The 18108-nt window shown below is 43.5% G+C and overlaps 1 protein-coding gene across 2 annotated transcripts in view; it reads left to right on the top strand.

Annotated features, from left to right (window-relative positions):
* The window catches only part of ATP9A (ATPase phospholipid transporting 9A (putative)), a 114217-nt gene that overhangs the window by 23576 nt on the left and 72533 nt on the right, over positions 1 to 18108 (top strand). For both annotated transcript variants that reach the window (XM_069496244.1, XM_069496245.1), the window contains exons 2-4: positions 3839 to 3983; positions 5485 to 5598; positions 10660 to 10768. In XM_069496244.1, coding sequence (XP_069352345.1) covers positions 3839 to 3983; positions 5485 to 5598; positions 10660 to 10768 — 368 coding nt within the window. The remainder of the gene's footprint in view (positions 1 to 3838; positions 3984 to 5484; positions 5599 to 10659; positions 10769 to 18108) is intronic.

Raw genomic sequence — 18108 nt, 5'->3', positions numbered from 1 at the left:
TGCTTCAACTCTCGCTTACTGCAGTATCTTCTATGCCTAGCAGCCAGGGGGACCTTTTAAAAATATAAATCAAATCTTGCCACTCACCTGCTTGTAACCCTTGAGTGGTCCCCACTGTGTGTGAAGTAAAATCCAGACTCTTTGCCCTGGTGACAAAACCTTGTGCTGTCTGTCCCCTCCGCTGCCTTTTACCTTCTCCCCTGTGGTCGGTGCATCCCAGCTGCAGTCAGTCTTCTTTGCACGCTGCCAGTGTGCTAGGCTTCTTCCTACCTTTGCAGCTCCATCTGCCCGGATTGCACTTCCTCGTGTGGTTGTGTGGCAGCTGCTCTTGTCACTCAGCTCAACTCTCACCTCAGCCTCTCTGAGCACCCAGTCTCCTGGAGCCACACCCCTTCTCTACCCACTCCTTTGCCCCTGGCCTTATTTTCTTTTGGGAAGTTGTTTACTGACTATCTTTCTCACTAGTCTCCAAGCTCCATGGGAGGAGGGCCTCGTCTGTCTTGTTCACTACTGTAAATGCTCAATGCCTAGGTGAAGGCTGGGCCCTCTGTGAGCGCACAGGGCATACTTCGTGAATGCATGAGAGACAAAAAAGAAGCTGTGACTACCTGCCTAATTATTATTGCTATTAAGTGTTCAGTAAATACCATTGACCTGAAAGTCACATTAATCCTGTATTAAAAGGGTACATGTTATATTCAGTGCAGGTGGAAAGTACACGAATGAGGTGACAATTAAATGGATTAACTGAAATGGACTTGGGGCTCAGGTGGCACAAGATCCTTATTTTATCCTGTGCTGAACACTTCAGTTTTGCAAGGAGATTGTAAGGAAATAGAGGGCAAGGATTCTCTTCTAATGTTTGGTCCCCACAGGACCAGATGGGCACTTAATAAATGAATTTTATGAATTTAGCTGGAAAAAAAAAAACATTTAGTCCCAGAGACAATATGGGTAGAATGCAAAAAATGCAAATGTTACTAAAAGAATATACAGGAAAATTTTCCCTGCTCCTTCCTCCCCATAGGGAGCCAAAATTATCAGCTTGTCATGGAGGTTTTCTGTGCGGGTGCAAGTGTCTACATGTATATCTTCTTGTTTTGGTGCAGAGGATAGAACCCCAGACACACCTTGTAGCCCCTTGCCTTTTGATTTAGCATATCTTGCAGATTGGGCCATTTTGTGCACACAGCTCTATCTTATTCTTTAGGGGCCGTTGGGAATTCTGTTTATGGGTGATCCCTGCTTATTTAACCAGTCTCTGATGAACAGTGCTGTGGTCTGAATGTTTCTGTCCCTTCAAAATTCACATGATGGAATCCTGACCCGCAATGTGGTGGTATTACGAAGTGGGGCATTTAGTAGGTGATCGGGTCACGAAGGTGGAGCCCTCATGAATGTGGTCCATTCCCCTGTAAAAGAGGCCCAAGGGAACTCATTCTTCCCTTTTGCCATGTGAGGACATCGTACCATCTATGGGGAGCAGGTTTCACCAGACACCCTGATCTTGAATTTTCTAGCCCCTAGGCACACGAGCAGTGCATTTCTGTGGTTTGTAGATTGCCCAGTCGAAGGTATTTTGCTACAGCAGCCTGAATGGACCGAGGCAAATGGGCAGGTTTGTTTCCCATCCTTTGCTGCCACAGTGCAGTGAGCGTCCTGGTGCTTTGCACACGTGTGCACACACCCATGGGTTCAGTAATGAATAAGTAGCCTACCTGGATAGCTTGCTGTGTGCAGCCTTCTGCTGAAACAGAAAAACTCGTGAACAGTCAACCTGACAGTTTGTGGTTCTCTTCCATTCATGTTTCATCTTTTGTTATAAACATGCCACTATGGAACCATTATAGGATTCTTACAGGCTGGGGCGGGAAAGTCAGTCATAACCATCCAGGGAGGTGTCTGCAAACAGGGTGGTGTGTTTCCCATCAAATGAATCTTGTCTCCTTCCTCCCTGCCTCCCCCCTCTTTCTTCCTTCCTTCCCCTCCCTTTCTCCATCCCTTTTGCTCCCTGCATTCATTCAGTCCGTATTCAGTGAGTGTCCACTGATGGGTGGATTTGCACATAGGAGCAGGAACGAGGAGAATGGTGTGAGGCTTGTGTGTGGGTCTCTGGCCCTTGGACAACTTAGAAAGGGGCCAACAGGAATGAGTTACTAGAAGTGGAATCTGTCCTTAGCAGAGCCACTCTCCACCCTGAGCACAGGTTTACTGGAAGGAGGATGCTATTTTTAAGAAACGATTGTGTCTCATCATGGAAATTTTGAGTATCTGAGCAGGCAGCGTGCTGCTTCGCTCACCCTTGAAGCACAGAGGGTCCTGAAGCACAGAGACTGTGTTTGCTTAGCTCTGTACCCCAGCACCCCACCAGGGCCTGTCCTGTAGGAGGAAGGGGAGAAGGAATATCTTCGATGGACAAGTAGTTATGTGAGTCATAGTTGCCACATCTGGTTGGTCTTACTTCAGCTGGTGACATCCGAGGGGGCTGGCAGGGCTGGGGGCTTGTCCCTCCCAGCCCATGAGTGCTGGGGCGGTGAGGTGAGCATTCCAGCATGGGACGTTTTTTGATGCAGTGCTTAAGGTGGCTTGCATTTCTTGAAATGCCTTATCTATAGGCTATCCTGAAGGACAGGCTGCCTTTTTGGGGTTTTCCGAGTGGCTTTGTTTTGCCAGAGCCGTCCAGATTCCCACGTGTTTCCTTGCCTTGCTCTAGGGAGGCCCGGGAGCAGGGTGCTAGTGGGTTGGCACTTCTGAACTGCCTTCTTGGGAAGGCCAGGTTAGGGGCAGCATTTGGGGTCAGTCTGCCGACAGCTGGCATGCTAGTCCTCTCCGGGTTATTTTGGCTCTGAGACATCATCTTTCTGGCTTATTCCTCCAACGTGTTGCTGAAAAGGAGAGGCTAGGGTGGAGAAGAGATCTCCCCCCTTTATATAGTAATCTTGTTGTAACCAGCAGCTTTGACAGCATGGGGTGGTGGAAAGACACTAGGCTTTGGAATAAGACCAGCATGATGCAAGGCTAGATTCAGCTGTTCCTCACATCTTGGCAAACTTGGATGCTTTATTGAACTGTTTTGAGCTTCCCTCCCGCTGTATAATGTAAAAGTAATAGTGGTGCTTATTACAATGTGTTTACTTTCTTAAGTCTTTTTATTTTTAAATGCATCCTACTTTTTGAAATATGGTCATGTGCTACATAGTGATGTTTTGGTTAATGACGATCTACATATATGATGATGGTCTCATAAAATTATAACATTGTATTTTTACAAAATTATAACATTGTATTTTTACTGTCCCTTTTCTTTGTTTAGATCTGTTTAGATACATAGTACTTATCACTGTGTTATAACTGCCCACCTTATTCAGTATAGTAATATACTGTATAGGTTTTTAGCCCAGGAGCGATAGGCTGTACACGGAGCCTAGGTGTGCAGTAGACCGTACCACCTAGGTTTGTGCAAGCCTATTCTGTGATGTTCACACAGTGATGAAATCGCCACAGCACATTTCACAATGTATCCCCATTGTTAAGCAACATATGACTATAAAAAAGTTGGGCTTAGGAACAAAGCACCTTTTATTTGGACCACTTCTTAGAAGCCTCCACTCTGTATTTTTTAATGTCACTGAAAGATGAAGTCCCCAAATATGGCTATGGTCCCAACCCAATGAAGATGCTTTAGAGAAAAACGTTCTGAGAATGCTGGACAGATGTGGGTGTGGGCGTGGCCTTGATGTGGGCGTGACCTTGATGGTATGGGTGTGGCCTTGATGGTGTGGGTGGGACCTTGATGGTGTGGGCGGGGCCTTGATTTGTGGGCCTGTCTTTCCCTCAGGTGCTGTGAGTGGCTGAGATGCTGTGGTGGAGGGGAACCCAGGCCCCGCACTGTCTGGTTGGGGCACCCCGAGAAGAGGGACCAGAGGTATCCTCGAAATGTCATCAACAATCAGAAGTACAATTTCTTCACTTTTCTTCCTGGGGTATGTGCAGGCAGGAACTACATTTTTTTCTTTTTCCCATTACAAACATGAACTTGGTACCAGACTTAAGAGACTGAGGTCGCCGTGGCAGATTTTGTGAATACCCTGTATCTTCTCCCTGCCACCTTGGCCACTGGCTATTCATGTTCTCAGGCCTGAAGACCCAGGGAGGAGGGGACCTGCTTTCTATCTGCAAGGCTGTGAGCCTCCACTTGGTTGGTTAAAATAACTTCACATGTAAATGGTCTGTTGGTAAGAGTGAAAAAGATATTTTAGGGGCCTAGCGTTACAACCAGAACATCAAAAAAGCGTATCAGCAGTGCTTAAACCCCCTTCCCGTCATGACACGTTATAGGCAAGTTGGGAGATAAAAGTATAGAGAAAAACATAAATATAAGTTTTTATCCTACCATCTAAGAGAATTTCTATTAATATTTTTGCTAATAACTGTTTCTGAAGTCATAGCACTCCTACCTTAACTTACACAAATCCGGGGTCATATACTCAGCAAACCTTCCCCCAACACAGACATAAAGTAAATATCTATTTTTATCCACCATGGCCTCCAAACACACACTAATTGACTTTGAGAAGCAGCAGCAACACTCAGCTCCAATGCAGAAAGGAAGAAAATGGAATTGTCACTTACTGAATGTTAATATAGAGGCACAAATCTATTGTTCAATAGGTCAAGGTCAATTTGAATTTTTTTAAGGCTAATTTTTACTATATTCATTGCCAGCTGCATTAACACACAAACCTTCCCCCCATCTCAGTATCTTAAGTGAGGAAAACTTTCATTTCTCTTTCCTGGAAAGGCTGATGCACACAGGGCCACCCTCCTCCACCTCCTAGCCATCTGGAATACGTGGCCACCAAAGTTGCCATGAGGGGGCAAGTCACGATGGCTCTTAACTGCCTTAGCTTTGAAGAGACCAGTACTTCCGCTCATTGCCCCTTGGCCAGAACTAGTCACGTGGTATTACTCTCACTCCCAGCGGCCACCCAGGGTAGGATTCTATTGCCTTATTTTATAGAGTTGAGACCATATTATGGACAAAACCTTTTGTCTTCCTTTTGGGTGCAACCTTACAGCATAAGCATTTCCCGTTAAAACCTCTACCTAAACAACATTTTGAGTGGCTCACTTGTACTTACAAAATACATAGCATAGGAAATAAAACAACAGATACAGCTGATGTTCCTGCGGGCCTCTTCCCATTGAATATCCCCCCAGGAAGTAACCACTATCCTGAATTTGGTGTTTACAATTTCCGTGTTTACCGTTATTTACTTTTTTATTTCTGTGAATAATATTTTTATTATCCATATGTGTTTTCCTAAACAACATATGGAAGTGTTTAAGCTTTATGTGAAAGGTATCATGTAAATTGTATTCTTGTGCAGGAATGTTTTTAAATGTTACACTTCCCACGAAACCTTCCCAGCCTCACCAGACAAGCCCTGAATGTCTCTTTTCTGTTGTCTCTCTACCTTCCAGGTGCTGTTCAACCAGTTCAAATACTTTTTCAACCTTTATTTCTTACTTCTTGCCTGCTCCCAGTTTGTTCCTGAAATGAGACTTGGCGCGCTCTATACCTACTGGGTTCCCCTGGTGAGTAAATTGGCATTGTTTGTTCAGTAACCTTAGAGGTTTGGAAACAGAAAGTTCTTTGTTCCTCTTACCCGAGCATCTGGAATGGGACAGTGGCCTTTTAAGAGAAAGGAAGCCCTCACGCCAACACACTGGGAGTCCCCACCAGTCATTCATTCAGCCAGTCAGCTCTTCAGTCATTCATTATTTCAACAAATATCTATCGCATGCTATTGTGTATGGCACCGTTCTAGACTCTGGGGACAGAATGGCAAGTGAGAAAGACAAATCCTCTGTCCTCATGGCTTGTGGTACAGGATGAGCATACAAATCCAAAAATCTGAAATCCAGGCCGGGCGCGGTGGCTCACGTCTGTAATCCTAGCACTCTGGGAAGCTGAGGTGGGCGGATTGTTTGAGCTCAGGAGTTGGAGACCAGCCTGAGCAAGAGTGAGACCCCGTCTCTACTAAAAAAATAGAAAGAAATAAGCTGGGCAACTAAAAAGATATATATATAAAAAGAAAATTAGCCAGGTGTGGTGGTGCATACCTATAGTCCCAGCTACTCGGGAGGCTGAGGCAGGAGAATCACTTGAGCCCAGGAGTTTGAGGTTGCTGTGAGCTAGGCTGATGCCACGGCACACTAGCCCGGGCAACAGAGTGAGACTCTGTCTCAGGAAAAAAAAAAAAAAATGAAATCTAAAATGCTCTACAATCTAATAAACCTTTGTGAGCGCCAGCCAACATGACCCTCAAAGGGAAATGCTTATTGGAGCATTTTGGATTTTGCATTTTTGGATCTGGGATGCTCAACTGGTAAGTATAATGCAACTATTCCAAAATCTGAAATCTGAAGCACATTTGGCCTGAAGCATTTCGGACTTGTATTTAAATTGTTTTCTGAGATCACATTTTCTTTTTACTCCATGTAGAGTGTTTCAGCGTGAGGACTTGGAAAAATAACAGAGTCTCTGCATTAATATATGTGAAGTAAAGTAGAACTGGCCAGCCCCTCCATTCCTTCCCTCGCCTCCTTTTCCTTCTGCCTTCCCTTTGGCATATGATGGCTAAGCACCTGCTGTGTGCCAGGCACCGTGATGGGTGCTGAGGGTGCAGCAATGAATGGGATAGACAAAAATTTCTGCTGATGGGAAGGGGGAGAATATTCCAGGGGGCGGTGATGCAAAGGTCCTGTGGTAGGCATGTGCTTAGAGCATTTGAGGAACAGAAAGAAGTCCAGTGTGACTGAGGTGTGGAGAGGACGGAACTGATGATCACAGTATCCAGAGCTTGAGAGCACAGACACCTCCTGGCATTTGACTAAGCACACTGCCTGACGGAGACAGCAATGTCTGTTGTCCAAGGGAAAGATGCTCAAAGATTCTCTCTCATTCCCAGCATCCTACCTGTTTAACTAGAACAGAGAAGCCGGAAGTCCTGACTTTCAGTGTAGGCAGTAATTGTGACTTTTTTATTATTATTTTTTCTTTTTTTAATGGAGGCTTCTCCCCCAGCCCCCAACCCTGCTGTCTCCCAACTGACTTGCCTGGTTTCTCTTTGACTGTGGCCTTGAATAGAAGCCAGGCAGGTTCATAGGTTGTCTCTAGGGTTTGGTGGCCTCTGGCGGTCTGGAGGCTTCTAACTGCACACTGTGGGCCCTTATGTAATCAGCTTTTCCTGTGATGGTTAAGTTGGGGGATATTGTCTTGTATTTCTGCCTCTCTTCTCAGAGACTACAGAGAAGGGGATTTGGGGTCAAAAAACAAATTAGACAGCATCAATTTCTAGATGACTAGAGCTGATTTCCTCTAATAGATTTGTGTGTAGAGAATCAAGTTTTAGTTCTTGGCTAAGAACACGTTTTGAAGTATCTTCTGACCACCCTGAAAGTCTTCTCATTTAAGCCCAGTTATGAGCACGTGGTTCTGAATGAGGGCTGTGGAGCCAAATGGTTTGGGTTCAGCTCTTAGCTGCGCTTTGAGAAGTTGTGTAATGTGAGCAAGCCTACTTTTCTGGGCCTCAGTTTTGTCACCTGTAAAATAGGGATGATCCTGTCTACTTCCTTGGTTTGTTGGGAGGATTAAAGGAATTACTGCAAGTAAAATACTTCCTATAGCTATATAGAAAATCCCAGGAAATGTCCTCATTTTAATTTTTAAATTTTGACACTGACATGTTCACTGTTTGGATTAAATTTTAGCTTTTTTTTTTTTTTTTTTTGAGACATATAGTGTCACTGAAACTCCTGGGCTCACTCAAACTCCCTCCTGCCTCAGCCTTCCGAGTAGCTGGCACCACAGGCGCATCACTACACCCGGCTAATTTTTCCATTTTTTTGTAGAGATAGAGTCTCCCTGTATTGTTCAGGCTGATTTGAACTCCTGGCCTCGAGAGATACTTTCGCCTTGGCCTCCCAAAGTGCTGGGATTACAGGCGTGAGCCACTGCACCTGGTCTGTTTTAACTTTTTATAACTTTTTTCTTGGTACTAATGTATTAAGGAGAAAAATTTCTCAGGAGAGAGCTGAAATAATTCATAACATTGTTTGTATGATGACCAAATTATAAATCTAGACTTTTTTGTTACTGAGATACAATCGACATACCATAAAATGCACGGACCTTTAAACTATCAATTCAGTAAGTTTTGACAACACCAATGTGAACGCCAGCCTCAATCAAGACAGAGAACGTTTTAGTTTCCATTAGCCCAGAAAGCTCCCCAGCACCCGTTCCGTGACCGCACACCTGCCCCAGGCAGCCACCTTGCTGATTTCTATCTCCCATAGATCAGTTTTGCTTTAGTAAATCTATTTTTGATTTTTAACCTGACAAAAGAGGCTTAGAACCTTCAGAATTGCTTGTCTACTTATCCCTGCCTATGATTTCTTTACAAGCTCAGACAACCTCAGCCTCCTCACCATTAAAGCTTCTTTCTAAATATCTGTGGATATGAAGGACCTCCTAAATTGGACGGTTGGGATTTATTTCTGGACTACATTTGCATCTCTTTTTAAAGTGATTTCTAGGGCCGGGCGCGGTGGCTCACGCCTGTAATCCTAGCACTCTGGGAGGCCGAGGCGGGTGGATCGCTCAAGGTCAGTAGTTCGAGACCAGCCTGAGCAAGAGCGAGACCCTGTCTCTACTAAAAATAGAAAGAAATTATATGGACAACTAAAATATACATATACAAAAAATTAGCCGGGCATGGTGGCGCATGCCTGTAGTCCCAGCTACTCGGGAGGCTGAGGCAGTAGGATCGCTTGAGCCCAGGAGTTTGAGGTTGCTGTGAGCTAGACTGACGCCACGGCACTCACTCTAGCCTGGGCAACAGAGTGAGACTCTGTCTCAAAAAAAAAAAAAAAAAAGTGATTTCTAGCCTAAGGGTTGGCATATCCTCTAGAATTAATGAGAACTGTGTGTGTGTTGGGGGGGGGAGATGTTATAACTTAGGGGGTGGTATTTATTTGCAGAAAGGAAGTTAGCGAACGCCTCCTGTCTTTGTCTGAGCACATACTTTCCACTAACATCTATGGGATTGAGCCAGGCCCACGCAAAGAGAAATAGAAACTGGAACATTTGAAAAAATAAACAACAACAAAAACTCGAGTTCTGGCACAGAACAATCCAAAGGCAGTGTGGTTGGGCAGTAGGGCGGGGGAGGATGGGAGGGGGTTCTGCAAACTGGGTCTGTGCTGCTCCTGAGCAGGTTTTCTCTCACCTCCCTATGTGGTCTGGTTATGCTTTGATTCTGAAATGTACCAGTTTTCTTTCGGCTGCAGTGTGTACTTTATATCTGATTGGAAACAGGAGTAATCCTTTGATTGTAAAGATGTATGGGTCTTTAGAGGAGTTTCACAAAGCAGCACATCTCTGGGTAGATTTACATAAGAGATTTAAAGTCTTTTGATTCGAAGTTAATATATGTCATGGGGTAAACAGTATGAGAGTGAAATCCTCCTAGAAACATGACCAATAACCCCGGGCAGTTATTCTGTCTGTATTAAAATAATAACTGTTCTGGCAGGCTTTACAAGGGGCAGCGGGGAGGGATGACATGGAAAATGAACGAATGTTTTTTTGCCTTTATTGTTGTAAGAGGACAAATGGAAAATAGATTCTGCCACGGGTGACTCACCCAGCCCCGCCCTATTCCCACCAGATTTTATGAGATGGGATACCCAACTCAGGAGAAGGTTGGGGAAGCTTTTAATTTTTATTAGTTGGTATTTATGTAATTAATTCTTTAATATCGTCTCTTTATAAAAACTGGAGACATGACATATAAGGCTGAAGTCCCCTTCGATTCCTCCCCCCCTCATCCTCCTCCCCTTCCTGGCACAGGAATCTAACCAGTGCTTAAGGAAACTGGAGAACATTTAACGTTGTATGAAATCTTGTTGTAGGAATGGTGTTACATTGTATGTCCTGGAAGGTTGATTTCTCCACTGTCAATGCCATGGATGTATCTTATTCTTTCTAACTGTTGCCTCGTGGTCCATCCCATGACTCCACCCACCCAAGTTTCTCTAGATGCAGAATAACTGGGCCGTTAAGAGCACGATTTCCTGTCAAATTCCAGTTTGTCACTCAGTAGCTTTATGTGCCTTGGGCAAGATTACTCAACTTCCTTGAGCCTCGGTTGCCTCACCTGCCTGGGGATCTCAGTAGCAGGTGTGTATCTCGTAGGGCAGTTCTGAGGATGAGACGCACCTTGAGTGGTGCCCAGCGTGTGGTGGGTGAGAGACAGATGGTAGTGGTCGCCGTCACTTGCCTGTGGAGGGACAGTTTGGGTGTTCCTGGATTTTTCACCCTCACAGACCCCCAGGTGGTGAACATGGATGTCCTTGTATGTGTGCGGCAGCGAGTGTTTCTCTAGGGTGGTGTTTCTCCATGGTGTGTGTGTGAGTGTGTGTCCTCTGAGAGATTCGGAGAACAGGGCTTGCTGAAGCCTGTGCATTTGGAACAGTTCTCAGGTCCTGCCCTGCTGCCCTCCCGAGTGACCTCTCGCCCTTTTTGCCCCCGGCACCGAGAGAGGACGGTTGGTTTCAGCAGGGCTTACCCCGTGTCCACTCTCTCTGCAGGGCTTCGTGCTGGCCGTCACTGTCATCCGAGAGGCGGTAGAGGAGATCCGATGCTACGTGAGGGACAAGGAAGTCAACTCCCAGGTCTACAGCCGGCTCACAGCAAGAGGTCAGCCTCCTGGCTCCAGGGCCACAGGGTTGCAACTCAATCACGGGCCGCTGACAGTCGGGGGAGCAGAGTTCAAGGCCCGGGCTGCGGGCGTGCGGGCGCTGCCTGGTAGGACAGTCACTTGGCACCGGGGAGGCCTCCATCTACCTGGAGCCTGGTGGGACTTGTGCGGCATCCTCGGGCCTCTACGAGTTGGCCCTGTCAAAAAACTACGAGTTGGCCCTGTCAAAAAACTTGCGCATCACCAACTTGGAATTAAATTCTGTGTTTGGCATCCTCCTTTGCTAATCCCGCCCCCTCCCCCATGAGGAGGGAAGGAGGGCCCCCTCCTGTTCACATGGGAGGCTGGGAACAGCTTTCAGAAATACTCTTTCAACAGTGATTACTTTAAAATCAAACTGTTGCAACAGTAATTTTTTTTTAAAATAGCAACAAATTTAAATAAGTATTGGATCCATAGAAATTTCTTTGAAGGCATCTTGTAAATCCTCTAAATTGTGATGTGGAGAACATGTAGTCTGACCCGAAGAGAAATGACCAGGTAACCTTTAATCATTGACCCCCTTGCAAGACGTGTTCATTTTAAATGGCGGAACTCAAAACCCCACCCAAACACACCCTCGGAAAAAAGCGACAAAATAAGGCAGCCAGTGTTGACTTCTGATTTTAACTACAATAGATTTACTTTAAGGTTGCATTCAGAAATGAGAGACTGTTACCTAAAGTTTGCTGATCTGGCTGAGGAAAGACATAATCAATTGTTGGCTAAGATTACTCACCCTATTCAAGGATTAATGCTGTTTAAGGAGAGGCTGAGAGGAATAAAAGCTATTTCTTGCCTTCAGGAAATTGAGAATTTGGAGAGATAAGATGGGTAGAGAGATGCCTAAGGGACTTAGCACGTAAGCCGGGGTCTGAACTGCTTTCTGTTAAATGCTTTAGCTTCCAACCAGTCTGTCTATCCATGAGTTTTCTTTCCAGTAAAAATGTTGGAGGCATAGGTTTTGGGCTCAAAAACAAACAAACAAAAATGATATATTAATAACATTTTCCAAGGGCATGAAAATATTTTGTTTTAGTGTATTTGAATACATTTTCACGGTTGGTGGTCTTAAAAATTTGCAAGCTTCTGGGAGAAGGGGGAGTTTAGAGTTGGTATAGAAAAGCTTTATTAATGCTAAACTACTGTATTTAGGACATTTTGCTACCTAAAGAAAAAAAAATCCACATAATCTTTGCCGAGGCAGGTGGCTTGGGCTTTCCACGTGGGTAGTCAGAAGACCACTCCGGAGGACGTTTTTTTGTGGCTTGTGTATATTAATCCTCCTTAATAACATATTCTTACTATAACATTTAAAATGCTTGGCAACCGACAAAAGCCCCATGGGAGAGGGTGCGGTGGATCTCTTTTAGGGCTCAAGAGAAGGGCCTTCGGATTGTTTATTCATCTATCCAGGCTTCGGCCCTTTATTGGTTCTTTTCATATTGCAATTGCTTTTCCGTGAATGATTTTTCTGCCCTCTGCTGCACAGCCCTTCCCAGCTCTTGCTTTAGCTTCACTCAGCTCTTGAAAAGATCCTAAGCAGAATTGGCAGATGGCTCTAGCATTAAAAACTTGTCTCCCTTTGTTGGTCTCCTTTTGTGGCCCGTGGTGTCTATTGTCATGCCAGTGAGACTGTAGGGAAAACAGAACACAGTTCTGAATATTAACCCAGACCCCAGCTCTGCAAGTTGTTTTGAAAGCCCAAGAAAACACTGAAGAAACTGTCAGCTAGGAAAGTGATGGAGGCCAGTTTAGTTATTTGATACACTCGGTGAGGTTGGGGAGAATCACAAACCCCAGCCGAAGACTGCAGGGAGAGGGAGAAAAAAAAGCCTTTTTTTTTTTGACCTGCCTGTTGAATTACTTAATAATATTTGCTGGAGCGGAACCTTTTCGCCATCATCTTCATTTAGCAAGTTCAAGCAAAATGAAACAAATAGGTGTGTGCTTATTCCTGAAGAACTGTTTTCCTTTTTAAAAAATAAATTCTATCCAGCAAAAAAGTTGCAAAAATCATAGGAAGAACTCCTATATGCCCTTCACCCAGATTCACCAATTGTTACATTTTGCCACATTGGCTTTTAAATACTCTCTACCCCCCATATAAATATATATTTAGGTATATCTGAAGTGATCATAGAATTAAGTTATAGACATCATTCCCTTTTACCCCTAAATACTTCAGTGCTTAATTCCTTATATCCTAAGGACATTAATTCCTACTGTCCTAAGGACATTTCTCTTACATAACGTAGTAAAATTATCAAAATCAGTAAATTTAACATCAATACATTACTATTAATCTAATTTACAGTCCTTACTTAAATTTTGCCATTTGTCTCTAAAATTTTTTATTTTTGGAGATAGAGTCTCGCTCTGTCACCTGGGTCAGAGTGCAGTGGCATCATCATAGCTCGCTTCAACCTCAGATTCCTGGGCTCAAGCGATCCTCCTATCTCAGCCTCCTGAGTAGTTGGAACTAGAGGTGCCCCCCACTAGCTAATTTTTCTATTTTTTTTGTAGAGACGAGGTCTTGCTCTTGCTCAGGCTGGTCTCCAACTCCTGAGCTCAAGTGATCCTCCTGCCTTGGCCTCCAGTGCTTGGATTACAGGAATGAGCCATGAGCCACCATGTCTGGCCACTAAAATATTTTTTTAATAGCATTTTTTTTCCTGGTTCAGGGACCAGTTTACCTTCCATGCTTGTATTTAGTTGCCTTCTCTCCTTAGTTCCCTCTAACCCAGCATAGCTCCTTTTTTTTCTTTGTCTTTCATGATTTTGACATTTTTGTAAAGGACAAGCCAGTTTCAGGCTAGTTACTTTGTAGCTTGTCCCTTGGTTTGTACTTGTTTGATGTTACCTCAAAATTAGATTCACAACATGCATTTTGGGTAGGAATTCATGTAGTTCTAAGAATGCCAATGGCATAGATTCTTACTGAGACATTGCCAAAGTTTTAGAGGATTTAAAATTGAAAAATCTTCAAACTTATTTTGAGAAAAAAGAATTTTATTTTAAACAATGGAACTAAAAGCCCTGTTTATTAATAAGGAACTCACCATTAGGAAGAAAAACGGGTGACAGTTTTTTTTGTTTGTTTTTTTAATAGCTGCTTTCAACATTTTAGATCATCTTATTTTGTTCAAAGTGTATCTTAACACACCACTTGGATTAATTTTTAATGCAACTGTCAAAACTTAGTAAGTTTTGAAGTATTTTGATAATAAAATTAGCCATCCACATGGCTTTTTATTCATTCTTTTAAGAAATATTTGAGACTCCATCATGTGTCAAGAGTTTGAGAGAGCTCTGCATTACAGAGGTAAACAGGAGAGTGTGGGGTTCAGAGAAATTATAATCCAGTGCAGTACACAGGCATATAAACAGATAATGACAAAAAAGTGACTAATAATAATACTTCAGTGGCACGAGTGTGGTGGCCCTCGTAAAGAATGTCCCCATTTTTGACCACTGCATTCCCAGTCTGCGTGTAGTTCCCAGGAGCCGACAGCAGTGTTTCCAAGCTTGTACTCAGCCTGGGTTCAATAATCCTGCTTCCATCTGCTCCTGCCATGTGGGCAGATCCCTTACGGTCTTAGTAAATCTAAATCAGGGATAATATTAGCACCTACCTTTGAGGGTTGCTGTAAATGTAACTCTTCGTGGGAAGAACTTAGCAGTGTGTTTTGGGACTCGGTTCATGTTGAAGAAAGGCCAGTGCTCATGGGTCTTGCAGCGGGGGTTCCTTAAGCGTTGGTGGGCGAATCAACGGAGGTACGAGCCACGGGTTACGGGAGCCCTTCAGAGAGGAGCTGATGATGTTTTTCCAGAAGCGGGAACCTTCATCTTGAGTCTAATAGGATGGACGAGGGCAGGACTGGCTACGTGATTCTTGGAGCCCAATGCAAAATGAACATGTGGGAGGACCCTTGCTCAAAAATTAGTAAGAATTTCAAGATGGCAACAGCAGAGCATTAAGCCAAGTGTGGGACCCTTCTGAACACGGAGCCCATGGAAGAGTACCTGGCTGGCACACTTGTGGAGCCAGCCCTGGTAAAGGGTTCTCCAACAAGAGCACCAAGTTGAGCCCAAGGCCGTGGCTTGTGATGGCTGGGAGTGCAGGCTGCAGACCCCAGGCTCTAGCACCGTTTTGTTCTGTACAACTAGGCAGTGTCTCCTGAGACAACAGAAGCAAAGACCACACAGGTCAGTGAGAACCTGATGATCTGGAAAAATCAATTCATGATCCAAGAATTTGTATACAGTATAAAGCATGCTGTACAGAGAAGGTGGCATTGAGCTGTTTGAAAACAATGCTGTTCAAATTACAAAGCAGGAGGAAAAAAAAAAAAAATGAAGAGTGACTACCTGCCCTGCCATAAGCCAGCCAGGTGCTAGATAAGGGTTAGGCTGGAAGTTTTTAGATAGCCTTGGGGAGGTAGAATCAATGGGTGGAGAGGGCTGTAGGGAAGAAAACCTTTTTTTTCCTTCACCCATCGCCAGCTTCACGGCCGAGGCCCCTGTAACAGAAGAGAGGGCAGAGCTGGGATGTGAACCTGGGCTTGTCTGAGTGTAAAACCTTAGCCTTTATGCCTGCGCACCTACTGTGTGCCAGGCCTTTATACATTGCCTCCGAAGGGCCTTTAAGATGTGAGTCATTTTAAAACACATTTTTGAGTCCAAAGAAACGTATCCATCCAGCAGCTTCTGTGTTGGAAGGTGGACAAACTGTTGAAAACCACATGGGGCAATGCTTTCCGGTAAACAAGCACCCCCTCTCCTCCTCCTCGAAACTCACATTTAAACATGATCAGAGACTTAGGAGCGCTTCTTGGGCCTTTATGAGTCTTTATGGTTTTAATTACAGAGCTGTCTTCCCAAATTAATAGCATCCAGCCACATTGGAAATGAAGCCAAAAAAGAGAAGATCTGGAAGTAGAAGCAGACCCACCCGGGAAAACTTACTTTTGTTACTCAAAAAAATTTGGGTTGAATCAGGAAAGGAGAATTAGTGAGTGAATTATTTCTGTTTATACTTGCCTTCCCCAAACGAAAAGTTTAATTTTAGGGTGGTGGTGGTGGGGGTCTGCCTCAATTATCACAGGTGGTGAGGGAAATTGGATTTGCATTTTCACAAGATGAATTCCATGGGCCTTCATACCAGGAATGCTTTCCCAGACTAACTTCTGATCAAGGGCTAAATGCAGCAAGCGGACAATTAGCCTTGAAAGAAGTGCAAACAGAAGCATAATTAACACAATTGTTGATGCTTCTTCCTGCTGGGGACATCTGGGCAGACAGTTAGCCATAAGTCATAAGCCAAAGGTCTATGCAAAAGACAAATTCCCTCTTATCTTTTAGCTTTTTTTGGTACATATGTGGTGTGAAAAACTGACCCGATATCTTTCCGTTCCCACATCTTTCTAGATAGTTCAGCAATGCTCTCTGCTTGCCCTTTCCCAGTTACAGAATCACCCATAACCTCAGGGATCTCACCTCCATTTGAGGATTTTTTTTTTTCAATTTAATTCAAAATCAACTTTCGACCATTATCTACGATGGCAATTACTGTGACTAAATTTTGAGACCTAAGGAAAGGATACAAATTTTCGTTTTCGGAGTTGTATTCCATTGGAGTTAATCAGGAGGTATAATAGCGTAGGGAAGATTCGTTCATTAACAGGGTGTTGTTTAGCTACTACTTAATTAACTAAATTGAAACTGTGTATTCCCAGACACAAGTACTGTTAATATTCTCAAAGTATAAACTCTGTTCAAACGTGGGAGAACGCTAAAATATGTTTTATGATTTAGTTAAAAAAGAGAATTACGGTGGTAGACTTTTGTTTTTTTACGTTATTATCTTCATTTTATTTATTTCTTTTTCTTTTCCTTTTTTCATTGCAGAATATTATGGGGATAAGTGATGGCCCTTTTTTTTGATGTTACTACAACAAAACTACTGCAAAGATCCTTTACTAAGGATCTCAGGAACAGTTCAGTGGGCAAAGAATTCTGCTTCCCAAACCTCTCTTGTTAAGATTCAGAGCATCAGCCTGCGTGAGGCTTATTTAAAACAGATTTTGCCACTTTCTCATACTGCCTCTGACAGATACAGAGTTATTTCAGATCTGTAAGGTTCAGTTTTTGTCTTTGAAAGTATTCAATTTCACTTTATTACAAGTCATTGTTGAACTCATTTACTGTTTAAAAATTAAGGGGGAAAAAAACCTCTGAAAAATCTCACATGCAAATTATGCTGTTATCCTTCACAAAAGGGATTTCCTCCCTGCCAGGGTGTTAGTCAACATCACCATTTATATATTTATTTTAAAAGCCTCTGTTGGGCATAAACGTGTTACATTTAAACTTCAGTCTCCCCCTCCCCCCACTTTTTTTGTTAAAGTTCCCACTATTTTAAACAAGAGCCCCAGGAAGTGGTAGCGATATTTATAATAATCCTTTCAACCCTTTGCCTGTTTTCAAATAACAGTCTTTTCTTAGGGTTTGGAGAATGCAGACAACTCTATTTGAATATGAAAATTTCAACTTTAAACCTCTGAACTCGGCTGGGTCTGCAGAGGCAATTTAATGTCAACCCCAGGAAATGTACACATGGAGCAGAATTTACAACTCATCACTGTCACAGTTAGATTAGAGTGTGAGTTAAAGAGTAATACATTAACCAGGGTTAGTGCATGGAGATTGTTGCTAGAGATCTACAAAAGCAATCAATGTCCTGCGTGAACAATGAAAAATAAAAGTATAGCTGGGGGTGTTCGGGGTCAAAAAATAGGCCCACACATACTAGTGCCCTGGAATTTATTAAAAAAAAAATTTTTTTTTTGCAGGCTGTTCTGCAGTTTGAGTGAATTGTCATTTGCTTGTTTCAACTCAAGGGAAACATCTGGTTTCTCCCTGCAATGTAGACAAACTGCTCTTATTCGGAAGCTGTCATCCATGAAAGGCATGGTTTAGGCTCAATAGGTTTGCTTATGAAAGGGTTAGGGGTCCATCTCTACAGAAATAAACAGCCCTAGCAATTGGAAGTTGGTTCCCCGTTATAAACTAGACTGAGAGACGACTCGGGTGAAGTGGTGAAAACTGAAAGGGATAAATTTATTACAAGACATGTCATGATTTAGGATGTGGCAGGCAGAGAATTTTGCACTTAACTTTTGCACAAATCTCTTACCCAACTTTTGTAGAGTCACTGCAGATGCATTTAAAAATCTTAGAGCCTAGATGTTGGAAATGCGGATGTTACGGAATCCTCAGGGAGGAAAGTTCAGAGTTC

The sequence above is a fragment of the Eulemur rufifrons genome, chromosome 20, assembly GCF_041146395.1.
Source record: "Eulemur rufifrons isolate Redbay chromosome 20, OSU_ERuf_1, whole genome shotgun sequence".
Classification (NCBI taxonomy): domain Eukaryota; kingdom Metazoa; phylum Chordata; class Mammalia; order Primates; family Lemuridae; genus Eulemur; species Eulemur rufifrons.
This window is presented reverse-complemented; position numbering and strand designations above follow the sequence as displayed.